The 22,472-nt window shown below is 49.1% G+C and overlaps 1 protein-coding gene across 1 annotated transcript in view; it reads left to right on the top strand.

The window, feature by feature from the left end:
- Positions 1 to 1,616: 1,616 nt before the first annotated feature.
- Zc3h12d (zinc finger CCCH-type containing 12D) overlaps positions 1,617 to 22,472 on the top strand; it is a 24,900-nt gene continuing 4,044 nt past the window's right edge. Inside the window, exons 1-6 of the mRNA XM_048800541.1 lie at positions 1,617 to 5,782; positions 6,174 to 6,557; positions 14,111 to 14,250; positions 18,243 to 18,477; positions 21,184 to 21,290; positions 22,338 to 22,469. Of these exons, the coding sequence (XP_048656498.1) occupies positions 6,244 to 6,557; positions 14,111 to 14,250; positions 18,243 to 18,477; positions 21,184 to 21,290; positions 22,338 to 22,469 (928 nt within the window). The 5' untranslated portion in view covers positions 1,617 to 5,782; positions 6,174 to 6,243. The remainder of the gene's footprint in view (positions 5,783 to 6,173; positions 6,558 to 14,110; positions 14,251 to 18,242; positions 18,478 to 21,183; positions 21,291 to 22,337; positions 22,470 to 22,472) is intronic.

Here is a 22,472-nt window from a genome sequence, read left to right as displayed (position 1 = left end):
TTATATTTCTTGGTTTTGCAAGGTGAAGAGTTCTGGGGATGGTGGTGAGTTGTCCAACTAGTTGTACTTAATGCTACAGATCTCATACATTTAAAATTATTAGAGTGGTAAACTTTATGTTTGGCTATATTTTATCACAATTTTTGAAAATTTTAAAAATTACAAAAAAACAAAACAAAACAAAACAAAAACCCCAAAAAACAAAAAAAAAAAACAGTCAAACCACCAGTCCTTTGGGCTGCAATCCTTGCCTGACTGTGACTTCCTCAAAATTGAACTGACAACTCCAATGAGAGCCTGAAGATCTGAGCTGAACCCCCAAACTTCTGCCTGGACTCTGCAGAGAAACTGGGAACACGCCGACTTGGAGGACTTCCAGCGGACCTAAGGTCATGGATTTAGCGCTGGCAGAGGCCACCCAGAACGGCGCTACGGCCTGAGGCGGCCGCTGGGGGGCGCCCTCCGACCTGGGCGTCAATCCTCACGGCCGGGTCTTTCCCATTGGCCAGCTGTGGGTCCCAGCTGTCAGCAAAGCCTGTCTTTTCCTGTTTCCTCAATTGCATTCTGAGGAATGAGGTAGCACATTCGGCTTCCCAGGGAGGGTGCGATTTCCTCTTGCAACACAGACGGCGCCGTGCACGTGGGCGCTGCTGGTTCTCTGCTTTCCTTTCCCTCTTTCTTCCTCTTTCAGTCGTCAGCGCCCCAGACCTTTGGCCCAAGGTCCCCAACCTAGGTCAGCTGATTCTAGAAGAAACAGATCTGACCTGGCTACCTTGTTCCACCTGCGAAATCTGCCCCACTTCCCTTGGCTGTCCTGATAGGTGGCTCTGACTCTGGGCTCCACACCAAGTCCAGGGTGCGGTCGCCTTGACTGACCATAAGGAAGAAAGCCGTGGGATGCTGACCGCTGGGCCAGCTCATGAGGCAACCTTGAAGATTTTGTTACTAATCTGCTGTTTGTGACTTCCAGTCAAGATTGAGGAAGGAAACGGAGATAAAGTTCTTCAGACTTTCAGATCTTAAAAATAGAAAGACCCAGCAAGCAGCTGGGGGATGGGAGCTCATGGACCACTGCATCCAAGGGGAAATTGTCACCCAAAGGCCCAGGGAAGCTCCTGAGAACAACCCCTGACCCTGGTTACTCCCTTATTAGAAGAAATTCGTTGTAAAAGGAAAGGAAGTTGATTTTAAAGTTCCAGGGTTGGGATGGGGGTAGGGAGGACTCTCCGAAGTAGGTGAATTCTTTGTGTTAATTTTGTGTGAAAACAGCTGTCTGGTCCCATGCATAATCTTTTTGACAATCCTCAGAAAAGGAGCCCTGGGTGGTAACTTCTGGGCTTCGTGGAAAACTTCAGCTGTGAACAAGGACCTGGTGTGGTCACTCTGCCTGCCTGCCCAGGTCAAAGACCACGTCTTTTCATTTTAGAATTGTTCATGTTTTTGTCACATCTGAATGAAAGATTATAAAATAAACAAATTCTACTCATATCTGTTCCTTTGTGATCAAAGAAAAGTCACCTGAACAGTTGTATTCTTTTTTTTTTTGGTACGAGGGATTGAACTCAGGGGCACTTGAACACTAAGCCACATCCCCAGCCCTGTTTTGTATTTTATTTAGAGACAGGTTCTTACTGAGTGGCTTAGTGCCTCACTTTTGCTGAGGCTGGATTTGAACTCACTCTCCTCCTTCCTCAGCCTCTCGAGCCGCTAGAATTACAGGTGTGCGCCACCACGCCCAGCTGAACAGTTGTATTCTTGCTTTCCATTTTTGCAATGAGATGCCACCTTCATCCTGAGTGCTATTCAAACTGACAAGCTATTTTGGAGACATACTGATTGTCAGGCTCTGAGATTTATTAGCTATAGAACCATCATTCCGTTCCAACCTGAGCCTCTCTTTCCTCATCTGGGTAAGGAGAATACCTGTATCTATGCTGCCTTCCCACAGGAGTGGGCTTAGCTTGGTGGAGGGACCCATGTTCTAGGTGGGAGAAGGAACCTGAATAAAGGCCTTTTGGGTCACTGTGTGACCCCTGGTGTGAAGCTGGACTGTCAGTTTGTTATAAAAATCTTCTTCCTGCCTGGAGTTTGGTCCAAAGCTAGACCCCAGCCAGAGGGAACAATGGTCTGGAGAGAAGTGGTCACTAGTCACAGAGAGACACAAGGCTCGACCAGAGGCCTGTGCACAAGAGATAGGAGGTAGATGAAACCCGATTGCAAGGGCATGACTCCCATGCAGAAGAGCTTTGGCCTTTACTCTGCACAGGATGGAGGGACGTGGAAGTGTTTGAGCCGTGGACTGTCTGGGTGGGGTGCAGTGAGTGGTGAAGTGTGGGGTGCTGGAACACCATCGGAGGCTTCCCAGGAGTCCCCAGAGTGATGGTGCAGCCCTTCCTTTGTTACCCAGTTCTGTGAGGGGCCCGTCCTTGCCTTCAATGGAAGATGAGTCATTTCTCACTTGTATTTTGAATGCACATTTTTTTTAATTAAAAGAATTGCCCTTATCTTCACAAGTTCTTGTTTACATTTTTGGGTTCTGTTTTTCCTGAGTAGACTGTGAACAAGTTGAAACTGGATTGTGTCTTGTTTTGTTTTTATGGAGCTGGGCCCCGGCACAAGATTTGTTCCAGGAAGAAGTGAGTGGACCCGGGTGGTGGCAGAATGAGCACCGAGGGAGGTTAGTTATGGGAAATGCCCAGAAATAGGTAACGATCCATCAGATGTAGATGTGAGGGAGAGAAAGGAGTCACAGGACTTCCAGATGTTTTCTTTGGGCCTCTGGGGGATGCTGTTCAATCAGATTGGGAACCCAAGGAGAAAAATTTATTTGAGGAGAGAATATATATTTTGGTGATTTATTAAAGAAATATCTAATAAACCCCTTAAATACACAAGGCACCATGCCAGGTACTGGGGACTGAGAGATGAGTAGGTCAGAATACTGAATCCTTCAGTCTCTTGGGAAACATATACATGATGATTTGATGTGTGATAGCAAAGGTCATGGGCTGTGGTAGATGAGATGACCAGGGTCACAATCACACGCCCTTTCCAAGTGATGTGTGAGCTGAATCTTGATGTTTTCGAAGCCCAAAAGAGTATGTGCATGAGAACATTCTGGAATACTTAGGAAGCAGGGATAAATTCAGTGTGTCTCTAGAGAAAGGGCCAGGTGGGCCATTGGTGACTGTGACTTAGTCAGGGTCAGAGCATACGGGATGCAGTTGCTCAGCCTGCTTAGGAATTTGGCATCTGTGTTGTAGTCATCAAGGGCCCAGGGTGGGGAGGACACCCGTGGGCAGGGGCTGCTGTGGCCAGTTTTGTGTTAGAAATGCTGGCTCCAAGCCAGCCACAGGCAGATGGGTGAGGAAGGAACCAAGGAGACTGCAGAGTAGTGGGGGGCAGGTGAGCTACGGGAGGTGGGCCTGAGACCTCCTGACTGAAGGGGGGACATACTGGGCTTCCTTGCCTGGGACTGAGGAGGAGAGCCACCCGTCTCCAGGCTCCCTACGTGGAACCACATATGTGGAAATATCTTAGGAACAGGCTGGATTTAAGAAGAAACTTTTATTTTCAGAACCCTAAGAGCTTTTCCTTATGAAGATTATATCTGTCTACTTTATTAGAAACTAAGTTTTTAAATTCATTTACTTTTAAATAGCAATAAATCGATTATATTAAATGACATGCTTTTATGAGAAATAACTCTATTTCCAAAAAGATAAAAATTAGTAAGAAGAGTGGCATTGACTTATTTTTTGCAAGTTTCTTTAATATCTGTCTTAATGGATGAGAGCTGGATTCTCATATCTGCTTCTTCATTTAAACTGCTGCAATATCCACAGCATGTAGTCTCTGGAATATTCCATTGTATACTCTTGAGAGGTTGAGAATGAAGTAAACAAATTATATCTTAGCATTATTATGAAAGTAGTTTTGACCTCGCAGACTCCCTGAAAATGGCTTGGGGTCTCCCAAGTTTCCCTGGAGTTCATTTTGAGAAAAACTAAAGTAGACACTTAACAAATGTCTGCGTTCTGAGTTCTGTTGCATTTTGCTAAAACCGCATGCCTGGCATGTACTGCATGGATTTATAACTGTGTGTGTGCCTGGTGCTCCATAAGAGGTGGGAGCCAGATGTGAAGCTGTGGGACCCATGGGAATATAGGGACGGGTGGAGGGCCTGGGCAGGACCCCAACACTGATGGAGGGAGCAGAGAAAGAGCTGGAAACATACAGGAGGAGAGACAGGCCAAGTTATGCAACCTGGGGGAACAGAGAGTTTCAAGTTGGGGACAGCTCATAATTTTAAAAATTTAAAATGACAATTTGGAGAGTGAGTGAGTCCACGGTGTCAAAAGTGGCAGGGAGGTCGTAGGCAAGGATTGTGAAGATTCGGATGGATTTTCAGTTAGAAGGAACTGGTGACCTTGAGGGGGAGATTTAGTGTTCCAGTTGGGAGGCCCGTTGTCAGTGGCCGAGGTGGGATTTCGGAAGCAGGCAGGTGGGGGCTGCAGTGGAGGCCTCTCTGCCCAGAAAGTTGGCTGTGAAATGCCCTTCCCCCCGCGGAACCCTGACATTGTTAGCCGTGCTCTGATTCCTGCACTACAGGGAGAGTTGAGGTGGGAACCTACCACAGAGGCATGACTGCTGCAGATCAGAGATAGCATCTAAAGGCGAGGAGCTCGAAATGCCGAGAAGAGGATGGGGTGAAAAGAAGATGCACAAATATCTTCAGCGTGCAGGATTTGCTAACAGTGAAAAACCAAAGGCAATCTATGGTTTCCATGGTTTGATTTAGGGTTAAATGCTGGATAGCACATTCATTCATTCGTTATCAACAACTATGCATTGGGATTCAGCTGTGCCAGGCATTGTTCTAGATGCTGGGCATACACAGTGGTCAGCAGAACAGGTAACTTGGCAGGGAAAGATTCCAAAAGGCATTTTTGATAAGAAAAGTACATTGCTTTTATATGCAGTATGGTATCATTTCTGTACAAATCAAGCAAAACAGTCCTAAAGCCGGCTTTGTTATCTGGTAACATGCAGAGCAGTGCAGAGAACGTGCTAGAGAGAGGGAGCAGATCATTGGCAGGAGAGGCACCACGGATGTGCTATGTGCATTGCTCTTTATACTTTGACATTGTTCAAATTGTTCACAGCAAATGTGTTTTCAAAGTTACGTCTGTATTTCTAAATGTTTTTTGAAAGGTGTAAGATGAAGGTCTTTGCGGTAGAAAAGAGAGACAGGCCCCGTTTGTCTGGAGTGTTCCTATTGGTTTAGTCATGTCCCTTCTGACAGCATCTCTGAGGCTACAGTCCCTGCTCCCATCATCCTCAGGGGTACCTGGAGGGGAAACCGTCAAATACCAGTTAGGACTTTCTATCTTCAAGGTTCAGTGTGGTCTGAATTAAAGTTGTGCCAAAGCACATGGTTGGGTGGGAGCATTGTCTTTCGGGAGATAGAACTTTCCAGAGGGCATTTCTCCCTGTGTAAACCCAGGAGCCTGTGTTCATCTGCCTTAACAGAGCACCAGGGACTGGAGCAGGAACCTTGGAAATCCACTGTCCCAGATCCAGGTGATCTGAGGGCTGGTTCCTCCTGAGCCCTGACTCTTGGCTCACAGATGATTGCCTTTTTCCCTGAATCTTTATGTGGTCATCCTTCCATGTGTGTTTGTGTCCAAATTTCCTTTTGCAGGGACACAGTCATTGGAGGAGGCCTACCCTAACAACCTCATTTTAAAGGCTCAGTCTCCAAATACAGTCACGCTCTGAGGTATGGCGGGGTGAGGCTAAGGCTTCAACATGGGAATTTGGGTGGAAACCATTCAACCTGTAACAAAGCCTCAGAAATATTTCCTTGGCCTGTCCCAACTTGTGGGTTCCCTGCTCAGCCCCTGTCACCCTGGAGTCGGGTTGTTGTTCCCTGCACAGGTGCGCTGGGGTGACAGCCACAGAGAATGCATAGTAGAAGCAGTGTGATTGTATCTGTGACTCCACAAACCACACTGAGCAACTGAAAATCCCCACGGGGGACTAGGCTTGACATGATTTCCTGACAGATAAGGTCAGAGGGAGGGAGCACATATACAACTTACTCTCGGTCACCTGGCATCCTGGGTGCCAGACTGCCCAGAAACTACCTGATGGGCACTTTTTCTCTTTAGCTCATGCCCGTGGGGCTCTGCCAGGAGGAAGCTGGGGGCAGGACCCACGCCAGGAGGTGGCTGGCACAGTATGGAGCGCCCGAGCAAGATGGAGTTCTTCCAGAAGTTGGGCTACAGCCGGGAGGATGTGGTCAGGGTGCTGGGCAAGCTGGGAGATGGTGCCCTGGTCAATGACGTGTTGCAGGAACTGATCCAGACGGGCAGCCGCCCTGGGGCCCAGGAGAGCCCTGCCAGCAGCACTGGGCCTCTGCTCGTTCCCCGGGGCTCCTGTGGAGTCCCAGACTCTGCCCAGCGGGGCTTGAGGTCAGCCCTAGAAGAGGACTGTGGAGACTTGGCCAGCTCCCTGCGTCCCATAGTGATCGACGGCAGCAATGTGGCAATGAGGTAGCTTTCCTGATTTCTTTCAACCTACGGTGGGAGGCAGGGTGAGGGACCTATTCTCAGGAGCCCTGAGAACCACCCCTTCTCTTTGGTTTGGTCCAAAGACTGTTGGAGCTAGTGGATTGGGCTTTGAATCTATTACATCTCCTGAGTAGCTGTGTGGCCTTAAGTATGTCACTGAATCTCTCTGAGCCTCACTTTCTCCCTCTGTAATGTTGGATTTCACCCTCTTTGGAGGATGTTGTGAGGATTGGAGCTGATGCAGAGTGAGTGTTCAAGTGGGTGATATTATTACACTCACCCAGAGGAGCTGCTTCTTCTGGGGAAGGTAGTGGGTAATGGGGAGGACTTGGGGTCAGGTGTTAACAGATGTGGCTTTTTCTCTGGACTCTGTCCCTAACTGGTTGCGTGACTCTGGGAAAGCAAAACTACTCAGTTCCTCTTCTGCAAAAGAGGTCAATAGACCTCCCTTCTGTCTCCCTGTGGGTTATGAGACTCAGATGGGAAGAAGCATTTGAATGGTGCTGGGAACCCTCTGCTGGGGGTTGCTGGGCGGTGAGGTTGCAGTCCCCTTGCTAAGTTTGACAGAAGTGTCTGTGGTCCTCCCCTCCCGCCTTATGCTGCGGAGAGGCAGTGTGCCCATTTGGGTCTTGGCATCTTCCTGTGTTTCAGGGGTGTGAGCATCATGCCCTATGTGGTTATGGTGCCAGCTTGACTGAACTCCACTGCCAGTCTGCAGCCTCCTGCACTTTGAGCTGGTGAGGAGGGGCATTGCCCAAACCAATGGATTATTCTACCACTTGGCTTAGTTACAGGCAGGCAAAGGGCAGAGTCATAGGAAATTGTTCACTCACAGCTGTACACACTTGCACTTCCTTTTGTAGAAGCTGAGTAGGAGCTTGGAAAAGCAGTTATCAGCGGCCCCAAAAGTGTCAGGCATCCCCAAGCTGTCCCTGGGGATTGGAGCTCACTTTGGACTTGGCATTGCAGGACACAAGTTTGAAATGGTTCACCCCACACAGCCCAGCCTCAGGGACTGTCCCTATACACCCTGCGTGGTGTGTACCAAATGTTTGTTCTGTTTTTAGACAGCCCATCTCTCTGAGCTTGGTTATATTAGCAGGTGATTGAGTCCCCGCTGCCCTCTTGGACTTAGGAGCTGCTCCACCAGGTCACACTCATATTCTAACTCATATCCCCAGCAAGCACCAAACAGGGGAGTTTATGAAATCCTGCTAAGTTTAAGATTTATGGATTGTTTAAGTAATTTTAGAATCCAGCAGCTACATCCCCCAACCCTGTTTTTAAAAATTTCTATTTTGAGACGGGGTCTCACTAAGTTGCCTAGGTTGACCTTGAACTTTTGATCCTCCTGCCTCAGCCTCCCAGGTAGCTGGGATTACAGGTGTGTGCCACCATGCCCTGCTAAGAGGGTTTTGGTTATAGGATGATATTACATAAATCAAAGATCTTCCCAGCCAGAAGATTATTTGAGTCCACTGTTTCAAGTCAAAACAGCAGAATAGCTATAGGGAAAACAGATGACTTCAGAGGCCATAGGCATTCTCTCCTTGGGGGCTAGAGAAGAATTTTAGCGTTCTGATAGTGTGGCCATGGAGGGTTTTCTTTTGATGGGAGTCTCTGTTGTTGCCTAGAATTCAAACTTAAACTACAGCTTCTATTTGCACATGACCATGAAATGTCCTGGGTGAATCCATTTGTTCCTGTCACCTCCAGCTCCAGTCTCACACCTGTAATCAGTTTGCTCCTCTCTCGCTCAATCTTTGTGGGATATAAATGGAAACCATTACTCAGACATACTGCAAAGAATGTGTTAGAGCCTGGATGTTGTCACACACCTGGGGCCTAAAAAACACCTGATCAACCAATATGCCTTCTCTATATGGGTGCATGCACGTGCACACATACACACATTCACACGCATGAACACATGCACACGCTCGCACACACACGGGCTTACACACCCACAAACATCCCTTCCCCCTGCCCCTTGGGTCCCAATAGTTAGGAAAAAGAGAAATTGCACAATAACCACTTGTTCAGGGAACTGAATTTGTTCCCTTGAAACGCAAGTTCTGGGAGAGGGTGGGCCCAAGGTTGCACTCGGTTCCCTGTCCGTTCTCCCACTGTGATGTCTCTGTATCCTGCACGGGGTTTCCCAGGAGCCAGGCCCACAGGCCACACATGGAGAGAGGAGCTCTGGCTTTTCTTTACCAACTGTGCAAATCCCTGACTTTCTTGGGTCCTGTTCACACAGTTACACGATTAAGAGCTGGATAATTAAGAGGTTGGCTTTTTTCATCTCTGATATGCTGAGATTCCAGGTGATTATTTTGTGTGGTAGAAAGATATAAGTGAAATTTCTTTTATAAAGGGACTTCTCTTTTTCTTCAGAGGTTTAGAGAGAGCGAATAACTTTCCCAAGGTCCCAGAGCAGTAAATGCCAGCTCTGGATTTTGTGCTGTTTCCAAAGCCTCCCATCACATCCAATGGCTTTTTTCCCCGTCTGGCCAGAGGGTGGGAGATCCTGACCCTGGGCCTTTGTCCTGGGGCCAGAGCCTGCCTGTGCTGACCAGAGCCCTGCCCAAGCAGGATGAGCCCTGGACCTGGCAGCAGTAGATGGAGGCGTGAGGCCCCCCACTCCCCTCACCAGGGTCCTGCAGGGCTAGAACCTGGGATCTACTCCTGCTGCCACCAAGACTGGGGACCTGCAGGTGACATGTGTGCGTTCATTGGTGACACTGATGGAATAGCATCCCAGAGACAATTCTCAAGTACAATTCCTGTACCTTCAAGGTGTGTGTGTGTGTGTGTGTGTGTGTGTGTGTTTGACAGAAAGAGAGAGAGAGAGAGAGAATAACTGTGGACACAAGGCCTTAAGAAAAATCTGCAGCAACGTTTTAAAGAGGTGGCTTTCCTTGAAATCCTGTTAGAAGCTGCATCTTGGTATTTGGAAGAACACAGATTCTTGGTAGCCATGGGCGCAGCATTTCTTTGTGAGAGTTGGGAGTGGCAAACTCACAAGTGTCCAACCTGTTTACATCCTGTAGGCAAATCAAGAAACAAGGGGGGATTGGGAGTGTGGAGTTTGGCGGGAAGCCACCTGGTAAACTTTACCTCCTCTTCCTGCCCCAGAGGAGGGTTCCATTTGAGCATGTCTTGTTTGGGGTGTATTGGACTTTTTGTTTTGGGTTGTTATTTAATTTTTAAACTTAGACCATCTGGTGGACTCTGGCTTCTGGAGGAAGGAATCATTCATTCAGTGAAGAGAGTTCAGGCTGAAATCCCACCTGTCTTCCTCTGCTAACTTGAGCCTTGGGCTCCTACCTAAGTCTGCACCTAGTTCTCTTATGATGCGGGCAGCCCCTGCTCACCCTCTCTCTTTCCCCTGACTGGATCTGGCAGAGATCCACTGACTAAGGTTTGACATGCTGGTAATTTGACCTCAAATAAGAAACAAGAGTGAAACTGGTGGTGTCCTTTTACATCCCAAACCACTAATGGACCATTGTTCATCTCTTTCTTTCTTCCCTCCCCATAGGGCTGTTTGGTGACCTCTAAATTCCACATAGATATAGGGATACAGGGGTGTACAATTAGTTTCTGGAAATGACAACACCCTATCTGCAGCTGCCCCAGGCACAATTGTCGAGTAGAAATTTGCCTAAGGCGCCAACCCACTTCCCCTTTCCTCTTCCCCTAGGCCTCTCAGCAGGCTGCCTGAGAAGCTGGTTCCTGGTGCCTGCTCATAACCCCATGAAGGGCCCTGCCACCACCCCAGTAACATTTTGGGGGGTGGGTACTGGGGATTGAACTCAGGGGTACTCAACCACTGAGCCACATCCCCAGTCCTATTTTGTATTTTATTTAGAGACAGGGTCTCACTGAGTTGCTTAGGCCTTGCTTTTTTCTGAGGTTGGCTTTGAACTCACAGTCCTCCTGCCTCAGCCTCCTGAGCTGTTGGGGCTATAGGCGTGCGCCTGGCTCAGCAAGAGCATTTAAACCGCAGGCAACATTTTTGCTCCAAAAGAGCTGCCCTCTGGATCTTAGGGGTCTTGGGGCCAAGAGGGAATGAGTTTGCATTTGGAGGTCTGACACTTCAACAGAGAGCCGGGAACATTTCTTTGCTTCTGTTTCCTCAAGGGTAAAATGGGGGGTACAGGTCACTTCCTCAAAGGCTTGTAATAGTTAAATGAGATGAATGTGCCAAGTGACCTGGCAGACAGGCCGGCCACAGCCTTGTGTGGAAGATGTCCACGAATCCATGCAGAGGCTGTGAGGAAGCACAGAGGAACGGGAGCCTTTGGCTTCTGTGTTTCCCAGTGGATGCTGGACAGGGACCCCAGAGGGACTGTCCGTGCCTTTCAGCCTGACTGGGAGCTCTGCCAGGGCTTCTTTCCCTCCCTCTCCCTCACCACTGAATGTCCTCCCTGGCCCCCACTAATCATATACCCACAGAAAATGTCGGGAGTGAACGTTGGCTTTTGAGTGGTTCAAACAGATCTGTGAAGAGCCCTGGGAAAGAGATCAGTTAACAAATGGTTTTTAAAATAACTGCAGTAGTGACATTTTTACTTTGGAATGGACAGAATGGATTGGTGCAGTCAACAGATGCGTGTGCTGGGGTGGGTGGTCCATTGCCCACAGTACTGCCATGTGCACAGAAAATGCACCTCTTTTCCTGTGACAGACATAATCTCTTCCCCAGCTCTTCAGCAGGGGAAGGGCCAGCCTGACATTTTCCAGGGTCTGCAGATGTCTGTGTCTTGTCTTTCCCAAGACTCAGGCTCCGTGTTTCCCCTCCTTCCCTGTGCTCTTCTCCCAAATGGCCTCTGGGGGCTTTGAGACCTGGTGTTGGCAGGAAGAGGGGGTCTTGTCCCTCGGGGCTCTTCTGCGAGAGTGGCTGGGTGAGGGTGGGAGTTTCATTGGTCCCATCCAGGCTCCCTGGGGGCCATGCTGACTTAAAATGCTCTCCTCCTGGTAGGCACCTCCTGGTCCACCCTAGGATTCTTCTAACCCACCAGGCCTGGGGCCTGCAGGGGACTTGGGTGTCGCTGTGGGATCACCTATAGGCTACTTCCCTCCAAGGCCGCCCTGCAGACACGAGGCTTCTCTGGGGGGTTTGAAGCTGGAAAACACAGGAGGCTTCCTCCTCCTGTTCACGCCCACACTGATGTTTCCCCTTCTCTTCGGGCTCAGCGGGGAGGAGCAGGGTGGGGCGAGGGGCTGAGTGACCACGTGAATGACCTCTCATCCTCCCATCTTCCTCTGCCTTCTGCAGGGCAGGGGGTCAGTGCTCCACCTCCTCTTCCTTTTTCCACACATATCCCATCAGCACTTTCTGTTTTCTGTTTGCACACACCTCCTAGGGCCTGCTCTTTGGCCAGAGGAGAGTCCCAGACCTGGCAGCGTGTGTGGCTTCTTCCGGCTCCACAGGCCTGCCACCCAGCACGGCTGACCAGCGCTTCCAGGGTCGTCCTTCCTCTCTTGCTTTACAAACTTGTGACTGTCCTGAGCCTCCTGAGAAACTTGTAGGGAAGGTCACACACACAGGAAAGCACTGGGAGGGACACTGGGTGTAGTCCCGTCGGAAGTGGGCTGGCTGCTTCTGTTCAGGCCCTCAGGACCCTGGGCTCTCAAGGACCTGTCCACCTGTCCCTGCCGCTGTCTCCCCTTTCTTCATTCCACATGCTCTCGCTTCTGTCCCTGGAGCATGCCGTGTCCCACCTGCATCAGGGTCTTTCCAGGGAACTGTCCCTTTTTTCTGGGCTTCTCCTTCTCCAGCTGCTGACACAGCTAGTTTTTGTTTTTGTTTTTTTTTTCTCAGTCATTGGTCTACCCACAAATTCAATTGATCCCTTACCAATTACCAGGCACAGGGCCAGGTGCTGGGAACTCAGTGGTGATCAAGGGGGACCCGTGATGTAGAGCAGAGAGAGGCCCAGTTGACCCCTGGCTGAGGATGAACCTTCTTAAGAGCCAGGGAGAGTGGCATGGCACTACTGGTGCTTGGAACAGGGGACCTGACAGTCTAGGAGGTCAGGAGACACTGTGCCAAGGAATTGAAGAAGCAGCCAAAAGCAGGTACAATGCATCTTTGGTCCCAGCTACTGGGGAGGATGAGGCAGGAGGCAAGAAGGATTGCTTGAGCCCAGGAGTTTGAGATCATCTGAGAAACACAGGGACACCTCAACTCAAAAAAAAAAAAAAAAAAAAGTGCAGCTGAGGTTGGAAGGAGGAGGAAGAGTGGATGGGCTGAGAAGGAAGGAATACCTGGTACAAAGGTCCCGTGGCTAGTCTAGTAGATTTTGTCTTCTCATATATACCCATTTTCTCCCTCTCCAGCAAAACACCACTGACCCCCATTGGCTAAGTTGGATGGATGCCTTCAGGCTTCACCAGTCCCTGGGAGAGCATTTGGCTGCCTCCTCCTGCTGGCTTCCATGATACAGCACCCAGCCGGCTCCCTCTTCCTCTGATAGATCCATTCTGTCCCTTGGGTAGGATTGCTCTCTCTTCAGCTACACAGCGCAGGGTTCCTCATGGCCAGCCTGGGCCTCTTGCTTCCTCTCCGGCAGTCAGATCATTTGCTCCATGCTGTGGCTTCAATTAGTGTTTAAACTCAGTGGACCTATAACTTACCACCTGGACCTCTGAACCCTCCCTGGTCACTTAGCGTTTCCACTCAGGGATCACAAAGCCTTCTACTCAGTAGGTGTCCAAAACCAAACCTATAAGTGATCTTTCCCTCTCAGAATCCCTGTGCCAGGGATCAACCCACTGTCCACTTTCACTGTATCCAGTCAGAAATGGAGTTCTGGAGATTTTACCCTCCAGATGCCTCTCAAGTCCACCTGCTCTCTCCCTCACCCAACACCAGCTCCCGAGTCCAAGTCACCGTCAATTATTACAGCTTCTAAACGGGTACCTATACCTGCTCTTGCCCTTCTATTGTCCTTGGTGCTGCCAGACTGATCTTTGAGAAATGTACATCGGATCATGTCACATCACCACATCACATCTACTTCCCGCCTTAGAATCCTTCCAGGGCTTCTTGGGCTTCTTAGGAGAAAGGAGGAGTACCTTCGATGAGGCCCACCAGTCCCTGCCCATTCCCACACCGCTCTTTCCTTGCTGCCTCATCAATGTCTTCAGTGGCATTGATGGGGCACTGATTTCCCTGCTTGGACTTGAGAAATGCACTTATAACCATCTCTGGGTGAGAGTAATCCTGAAGATGGCTCTGCTCCATTTTATGTTGATCCTTTTAGCTTAGCTAAAGAGCTGATCTAGTCTATTAATCCTTGGAATATTTCTCCCTTGGAGCAAGGGATCCTGTATGTATGTATCACCAGGAGCCTGGTTCTAATTAAAGGCTATAGTTCTATAGTTTATGCAGAGAACTATCTTTAAAATTCAGATTTGCCTGCTTCCCTCTTGGTTATGAGATTGGGTCCAGAATGTTCCCAGGGAAGTCACTCCTAGGAACCAACACTCTCTGGGTGTCGTCAGCTTTCTTTGTTTTCCCATTATAGCCATGGAAATAAAGAAGCCTTCTCTTGCCGGGGAATCCAGCTGGCTGTGGACTGGTTCAGGGAGAGAGGTCACACCTACATCAAGGTTTTTGTCCCATCCTGGAGGAAAGAGCCATCACGATCTGACACCCCTATCAGAGGTATGCTGCGGCAGGTACACGCCCCAGGCACTGTGCGCTCTTCCTTGGTGGCTCCCACAGTGGTGGCTCTGTTAAGTTACTGGTCTAGCAATGTCTGTCTGCCTCCCTACACTAAAAACCCCATGCAGCTGTTCAGCACCTAGCCCTAGCACCCAGCACCCTTCATGTAGGGTCGGTGCTTAATCAATAGCTATTGCATAGATGAATGATAGGACTTGCTTACTGAGAAGGATTAAGTTCCCAAAGTTCCGACTTTTAGCACTCTGAAGAAAGACCATCTCTGTATCCCATCCTTAGTAGTTTGTAGAATCTGAATGTTTATTATTTACTGAATACCTAGTCTAGTCTCTTCATAAAAAAAAAAAAAAAACGGAAATTGAGATCCAGGAAATTCTTTAGTTTTAATTCTCAAATAAGCTAGGGCTATTTTAAGCTACAAATAATAGAACACTGTGGTTTCAACAAGCAGGGTTTTGTTTGTTATTCAGCTCTCCTAACAAGAAGAGACTGAGGTGCTGTCAGCATGGATTCATAGTTGACACGGGAGGGCTGGCCCTTGCTCAAACTGGGAGGGTTCCTTGACTGTTTCTTCTCATCTTTCACCAGAGGTTTTTGTCTTTGGTTTGTTTTTAATCTGTTAATGGTTACCAGTTGCTGCTACTTCTCTATTAATCTCTCTTTGTTTTGTAAACAAAATGTTGTTCTTGTTCTGTGGATGCAGTATGTTCTTGAATATTTCTGATTTTTTTTTTTTTGGCCCCAGGGATTGAATTCAGGGGCACTCGGCCACTGAGCCACATCCCCAGCCCTATTTTGTATTTTATTTAGAGACAGGGTCTCACCAAGTTGCTTAGCACCTCGCTTTTGCTGAGGCTGGCTTTGAACTCATGATCCTCCTGCCTCAGTCTCCTGAGCTGCTGGGATTATAGGCATGTGCCACTGCTCCCGGCTCTTCTTGAATATTTCTATAAACTTATATAGACTTTTTAAGAAAGTTTTCATAATTTTCACAAATGTTATCTAAATTTTTCTGGGGTCACTTATATTTGTTCATCCCAGCCCCACCCCTCTCGGTTTTTCTCTCAAAATTCTGGTGATCTGTGTATATACATTTTAATTGTGAATAGAGAGCTAGATTGGTTAAATATATACCTGTGCAAGTGCTATGAGTTTTCTCCCCCCCCCCTTTTTTTAAAGTTCTTTTTTTTAATATTTATTCTTTAGTTTTTGGCGGACACTACATCTTTGTTTGTATGTGGTGCTGAGGATCGAACCCAGGCCGCACGCATGCCAGGCGAGCGCACTACCACTTGAGCCACATCCCCAGCCCTCCCCTCCCCCTTTTTGTATCAGAGATTGAACCCAGAGGTGCCTTCCCCTGAAGCCCATTTTAATATTTAACTTTGAGGCAGGGTCTTGCTGAGTTGCTTGGGACCTTGCTAAGTTGCTGAGGCTGGCTTTGAACTTGTGATCCTTCTGCCTCAGCCTCTCGAGCCTCTGGGATAAGTTTTCTCCTGGAATGGGATTGTTCAGGGCTGACTCTTGGTGCTGACTGGCAGGTCTCACTTCTGCATACCCTGAATGGAGCAGGCAGGCAGTAAGGCACTTCTGCCTGTCACATATTCCAATGACAAAATGATGAGGGTTTTATTCTAGCAGATTGAAACAATGAGACGCTTACTCCTTCCTAGCTGTGCCTTCATTTTTTTTTTTTTTTTTTTTTTTTTATGGCAATAGGGCTAGGAAGTGAGTACAGGTTCATGAGCAACTGCCTTCAAGCAGCCCTTCCACTAGCCATCCTGCCTCAGCCCGCCTACCACCCAGGCCACGCCTAGAGTGTTTTGCAGCTTCACAGGGGAAATGACTCCCATGTCTGCTTCAATCTTCTCCACACTCTGGGCTGTGGTCCCTCCATGCTGTAGGGTTAGTATGTCCCTCCCTGCTTTCTATCTTCCTAAAATTTGTCCAAACCCTGGCTTTACTGCTGTCTTCAAGCCCATTTTAAATGTGATTATGGATCTCCCACCTTTAAAACTGTCATTTCAATGGGATTTATGAGAGAGGGATACATACTTGCATTCTGTTCTCCATCAGGAATTGGTTACCCAAAGAATTCTTTATGCTCTAAACAAGGATACTGGTAGGTTTAAGCCATTCAGTTATGTGATATTGAAATATAGTATAGGTAAAGAATGGGGAAAATTATTTTGGAGTAGAGAAGGAATTTTTAACAAACTACAACAAGAGCAGTTCTATTGGAGAAAGATAAATAAATCTGACTACATAATAAAAACTTCTGTTCATTAAGAGCTACCATAAAAAAAAGAAAAAGAAGGAAACAAAAGAAGGAAGGAAGGAAAAAAGGGTCAACTTCAAACTGGGGCATCTGTGAAGAACTTCTCCAAATTAATGAGACAAGATCAATGAACCAATAAAACGATGAGCTAAAGCATGAATAAGGCTTTTGCAGAAGAGAAAACATAAATGGCCAATAAAAACAGGAAAGGTGCTCAATCTCATTAGTATCCAGAGAAACACAAAATAAAACCACTATAAGAGACTGTTTTGTACTCACCAAGTTGGGAAAATTCTTAGAGACATGTTCTGGAGAGTTCCTTGGACTTCTGTGCCAGGGACTTACATAAAAACTAATAGCAGTGAACATATTGGCCATGTGACCAAACCTCAAAAACACAATGTGCAATGAAAACAGCAGCAGGGCAAGTGCCTGTGTAGGATGGTGCCACTTGTGTAGGGTCTGATTTGTCACCACAATGAAAATTGTCCTTGTACATATGTATTTCTAAAAATAAAAGTAAAGGAATTATAAACACTCAGTTGCAGAACGTGGGCCATCTTGAGGGGAATGGAGCAGACTGCCAACTGGGAGGGGCACTAGGGACTTCCCGAGCATGACCCCACCTTCTGCTTCTCAAAGTCCACAACATTATTATTATTATTGTACTTTGTTCCACAAATGCATTCTGTATCTTTTTTCAAGTCTGGAAATCATGTCAGATTGGAAAGTACTTAGACTAGAGGGAAGAAAAATATATAAAGAATATGCTAATACTCTTCTAAGTGCCAAATAACTATTATGTGTGGCAGGGATTTTCCTTGCATGTCTCCAAAGGCAAATCTAAGACCAAACATTAGACTTTCCTGGGACGCCAACTTCAATCCCATAGGAAAGACCTGGAGATACTTATACCAGTGACACATGTCCATTTCCTTCCTAGTTTTTGCAAAAACTCTCCCACACCTGAGCTTAATTCAGGCTACTCACAAGCATTGTGAGAAAGGTAAAGGAGACATTATTGTGTTCATTTTATGAAGGTAACATCTGACATTAGGGAGGGATAAAGACTGGAGCTCAGCCCAGCATCCTGTGCATTCTTAGTTCCAGACTCTTCCATTACATTCTCGAGTCACTCAGAGATGTTGGTTGTGGGATATTCAATGTTGGCCAGGCAGATTCTTGAGTGGTAGGGAAGGTGGATCCGTGGTTACACTGAAGGGCTCTCACAGGAAACTTGCGGGTGGAAGCCAGGCTGCTAATCATTGTTAAAGCTTCACTGGGTTCCACTTCAAACAGGAGCATCCCTCTCCAGAAGGCCTCTGTCTGCTATAGTCGGGCCAATGTGGCTTGTAACTCTGAAAACAGCAGGGCTGAGGCTAAAATCTTCCTTCGGAAGGGGCTCTCCCTTGTTGGGTACCATTTTCTGGACTCCATCATGGGCAGGACCCAAGCCAAGAGCCTCCTTGACCTTGGGCCACTGGTAAACTCAGTGAAATTTGATGAAAGAAATGAACATTAGGGAATGGTGGGGGGGGTGGCAACTGGTGTTTTTTTCCCTTCCCTGAAAAACCTCCCTGCCCCCATCTAACCAGCTGGGGTTGGGGGAAGGCAGGAAGGCTCAAGGAGGTCCCTGGTCTGTGGGGCGAGTGTCCTTTCCCAAAGACCTCATGTGCTTCTCCGTGTGTGGCCCCAGAGCAGCATGTCCTGGAGGAACTGGAGCGACAGGCAGTGCTGGTTTACACCCCGTCCCGCAAGGTGAACGGCAAGCGGGTGGTCTGCTATGACGACCGCTACATCGTAAAGGTGGCCTACGAGAAGGATGGCATCATCGTCTCCAATGACAACTACCGTGACCTGCAGAATGAGAACCCAGAGTGGAAGTGGTTTATTGAGCAGAGGCTACTCATGTTCTCCTTTGTCAATGATAGGTATGGGGCCTAGGGGTCTGGGGGACTGGGGAGAAGGCAGAAAGCCACTCCCAGGTCCTGGCAAAGCGGGCTCCTGGTGGTGGGCACATCCAGACCTGCAGACACAGTCAACCTGAGCTCACCCACTCGGCCATCCCAGGCTGCCCTGTCACTTGTCTCTCTGGGTGTCTTCTCTCTTAGGCCCTTTTCTCCACAGGCAGTTTGTCCTTGACCTTGAAGTTCCCAGGGTCACGTCTACTTGAGTCACTGCAAAGCTTCGGATGCTTAGCCCACCACAAACTTTTTTGTTTTAGAACTTAATCTTTTAAATAAGAATTCTGGAATAGCCACCATGGGAAAATATTGAACTCTGTTGTATTTCCATTCACTTATTTCAAGTTTTTTTTTTTTTTTAAGTTTTTAATTACATGTGGGAATGTGCAGTAGAACAGATCTTTTCTTTGGGCTGCAAAGATCTTAACTTGCCAGGAACAGACTGTTCCCACACCTCTTGGTTGAAACAGTCAGGAGAACCTACTGGTTTGCCTAGTCCCTAGGTTGGTCCTCTGAGTTAGGCAAGCCTGGGACCAACCTGCTACTGCTGGGGGAAGGGAAAGGACATCAGGATTGCAAGGCACAAACCGGAAAGCCCTTGGCCTAAGCAAAGGTGGGGAGGAATTGATGGCTCATCTTCTGCTGGAGCAGGCACCGGGGGGCCTGGACAGGGGGCCTGTCTGAGGACTGGACAGGTGCAGCACACAGCAGCCTGGGCTCCCACTGCAGTTAGTGTTCCAGGCACTGACGGCTCAGCTCTCATTCTGGGCTCTTTCAGAATGTGTAGGGCAGGGACTGTAACTGTCTACCTGCCAAGTCCCCTAACTGGTGGTACAGGAGTGAATGAGCGTGTGAGTGCATGGGTGAGCATGTGGCTCCAAGAAGGGGAGGAGGAGGGGAGAGGAGGGCCCTGTGGGCTGGGCTCAGGCCACCTGCCCCCAACACAGCAGCAGAGAGGCAGTGTGGTGTGGTGGAGGTTTCCAACTGAGCCCCTGCCCTGCGAGGTGGTGTGGCATGGGGCAATCAGTCACCTCGGGGACTCTTCACCTTGAGAAGGGATTAGCAATAGTACCTGTGAGATTATCATGAGCCTAGAGAAAATTGTGCCCCAGACATAAGAGCAGTTACTCCCAGGCCAGACCAGGATGTCCTCCACCGCCTGCTCCTGCAGCAGAAGAGGTGAAGCTGCTTTCCTGAGCCCCAGGGCAGGTGCTCGGCAGCAGCCACCCTGCAGTAACCCCATTGTTGCTTCCAGATGCACAAGGCCAGCGGCTCTCCCTGTCCAGTGTTGGCCTAGAGGAATCTGGCAAGTCTGGTCACTGTGGGTTCCAGAAATCCTCATTGAGGGCTGGTGGGTCATGGCTGCTGCTGGCCTGGTGACAGTCCGTGGCCCAGGCCAAGTCCTCCTGATGCACTGGCCTCTGCTCAGGGGCAGCCAGAAGGCAGGGCCTGCCTGCCTATGAGTGAGGTCACTCACCCTGGTGTCCTGGGCACGTCCACAGGGCCCTCTTGGCACAGTTCCGGCTCCTGAGGGAACAGGAGGCGAAGCCTTTGGGAACTTTTAATAACCGCAGTGGGCAGCTCCCCAGATTCTTGGTCAGGACCCAACTCTGAGAAGCCCGCTGTGTAGCTGGGAGCTGAGCCACAGAGGCTGTGCTGAGCCTGGAATCTCCCAGCTCTCTGCAGGGTGGGACCTCAGCATGACTCTTGGACTTTTTGTTGGGGGGCGGGCAGCAACTCATGAAAACAGCCCCTCCACCATTTAGAAATCCTTTGTATGGATTTGTGGAAGTGTCTGGAAGTGTCTGGCGGGAACAGGAGCATCCATTGAAAAAGATGTATCTCACTAAATGGGAGTCTTCCTTCTGAGGAATTTTGTTTTCCCCTTTGAGACCTAGGCACACTGAGGGTGCATTCCCTTTCTTGTCAGGGCTCCACGCCGGGGAGGAGGAGGGGCAGGCAGGGGGAAAACTGGTATCAGAAAACCTCCCGTGCAGAGTGTGGCAGCCTCAGGAGCTGAGACCAAGCTTGGAGCCCCTGGGGTATGCAGAGGTCAGGCCATTGGTGCCGAGGCACCGTGTGCAGCGGGCTCTGAATCTGCATCTTCGCCCATTCACTGCTGGTGTTTCAGACTCTGCAGTGCTGACCCTTGGCCTGCACATGCCCTGAGCTGAGACTGCTATGGTGTGAGGCCCATAGGACATAGGGGCCCAAGCTTCAAGTTGCTGGTACAAGTCCAAATCCTTCCATGAGCTGTTAACCCCATAGAGGTTCCTAATCTTGTATCAGGACAACGGGAAGCTGCGGTGAGCCTGGAGCAATTATACCTCAATTTTCCTGGATAAAAAATTGTTAAAATACAGAGTCCTTAACAGTTTCAGAGTCTGATGAAGGATGTGTGGAGGAAGCCAGAGGCTGCATTTTAAACAAGTTTCCAGGTGACTCTGATCCTGCTGGCTTGCACTACATTAGCAGGAGCTTCAGGGAGAGGTGCTGTGCTCTGCGTGGGCTCAGTAGAGAAAGGGTGTGCTTTTTAAGATGCTATGACAACCCTCTGTGGGGACGGATGGTCTATGTCATTTGGTGTTTTCTGGGTGGCTTCAACCCCCATATAGATGCCAGTGGCCAGTCCCACTGTGGTCTTGCAATTGCCCCTCTGTGCTTATTTTCTAGATTTATGCCTCCTGATGACCCCCTGGGCCGACGTGGACCCACTCTGAGCAACTTCCTGAGCAGGAAGCCGAGGCCTCCAGAGCCATCCTGGCAGCACTGCCCCTATGGTGTGTAGCCCCCTGGGCCTCATGGGCCCTTTTCAGGGACTGGTGTGGGGCAGCCCAGAAGTCCTGGCCTGACAGTCAGCAGTCTGGGTTCCAGCTCAAGTTAACCAGCTGTGTGACCCTGAAGAGATAGCTTAGCTCTTCTGGACTGCTACTTCCTGACAGGAACGTGTGAGGGCTGGACGTAGGACTCAGACACAGGCACGGCTGTACTGTGTGTGAGAAGCAGGGAGGTGGGGGTGCCAGCTTCAGTTCTCAGTCTCTTCACCTGGTCCACTCACACCTCATGTCTTCATCCTGCACCACGGTTCCCCCAGGCCCTTATACACCTTATCCATGAAGTCAAGGATTTTATCCAGAATGACCTTCTAGCAAGCTCTTTAACCTGCTTTGGCAAGTTATTCAATGACTCCAGGTCTTGGTTTTGTGCTTCCAGAAGTCTAATTAAAGACCTTGGATGGCACTCAAAAGCCTTTTTTTTGGCTAGAATGAAGGTAACCATACTTCAGGCTAGACCATTAAGCTCCAAAATGCCTGGGCTTGGATGATCAATTATTTGTCATTTGACTACCTCTATTAGAACAGTGTGTAGGGAGAGGACAGTGGTCAGTATCAGGGATGCAGACAGTGGTGGAAACTGTGGCAGCACTGGAAGAGCAGTCTTGTACCATGGGGCACCTGCTCCCCACACATCTTCAAGGTTGGTCCTATGCACAGGGTCCCCTAGGAAGTACAGGCTGAAGGTCATCAAATCCAGGAATTTGGTGTCAGACCCTGGTCAGAGGGAGTTCCTGCACGGATGCTCACTCTGCAGACCTTGGGAGTTATTGTGCCCCATGTGCCATGAGACATTTTGCCCATGCTCCAGAACCCTTCCCCCTTTAGTCACCAGTCCAGATCTTCAGGCCCTTCTGGGGAGCTAAGGAGGCAGAGTTTGAGATGGTCTGGGGGCCTTCTGTGAGGAATCTCCATGGAGAGAGACCAGAGGCTGTGCGCACAGCTTCTCCACGCCCGCTCTCAACCCGCGTCCTCTCTGCCCTGCCCCTCCAGGCAAGAAATGCACCTACGGCATCAAGTGCAAGTTCTACCACCCTGAGAGGCCGCACCACGCGCAGCTGGCTGTGGCTGATGAGCTCCGGGCCAAGACGCGGGCCTGGCCCGGCGGGGCGCCGAGGAGCCGCGGCA

The sequence above is a fragment of the Marmota marmota genome, unplaced genomic scaffold (assembly GCF_001458135.2).
Source record: "Marmota marmota marmota unplaced genomic scaffold, marMar, whole genome shotgun sequence".
Classification (NCBI taxonomy): Eukaryota; Metazoa; Chordata; class Mammalia; order Rodentia; family Sciuridae; genus Marmota; species Marmota marmota.
Note: the sequence above shows the minus strand (reverse complement) of the source record. Positions and strands in the feature narration are given on the sequence as shown.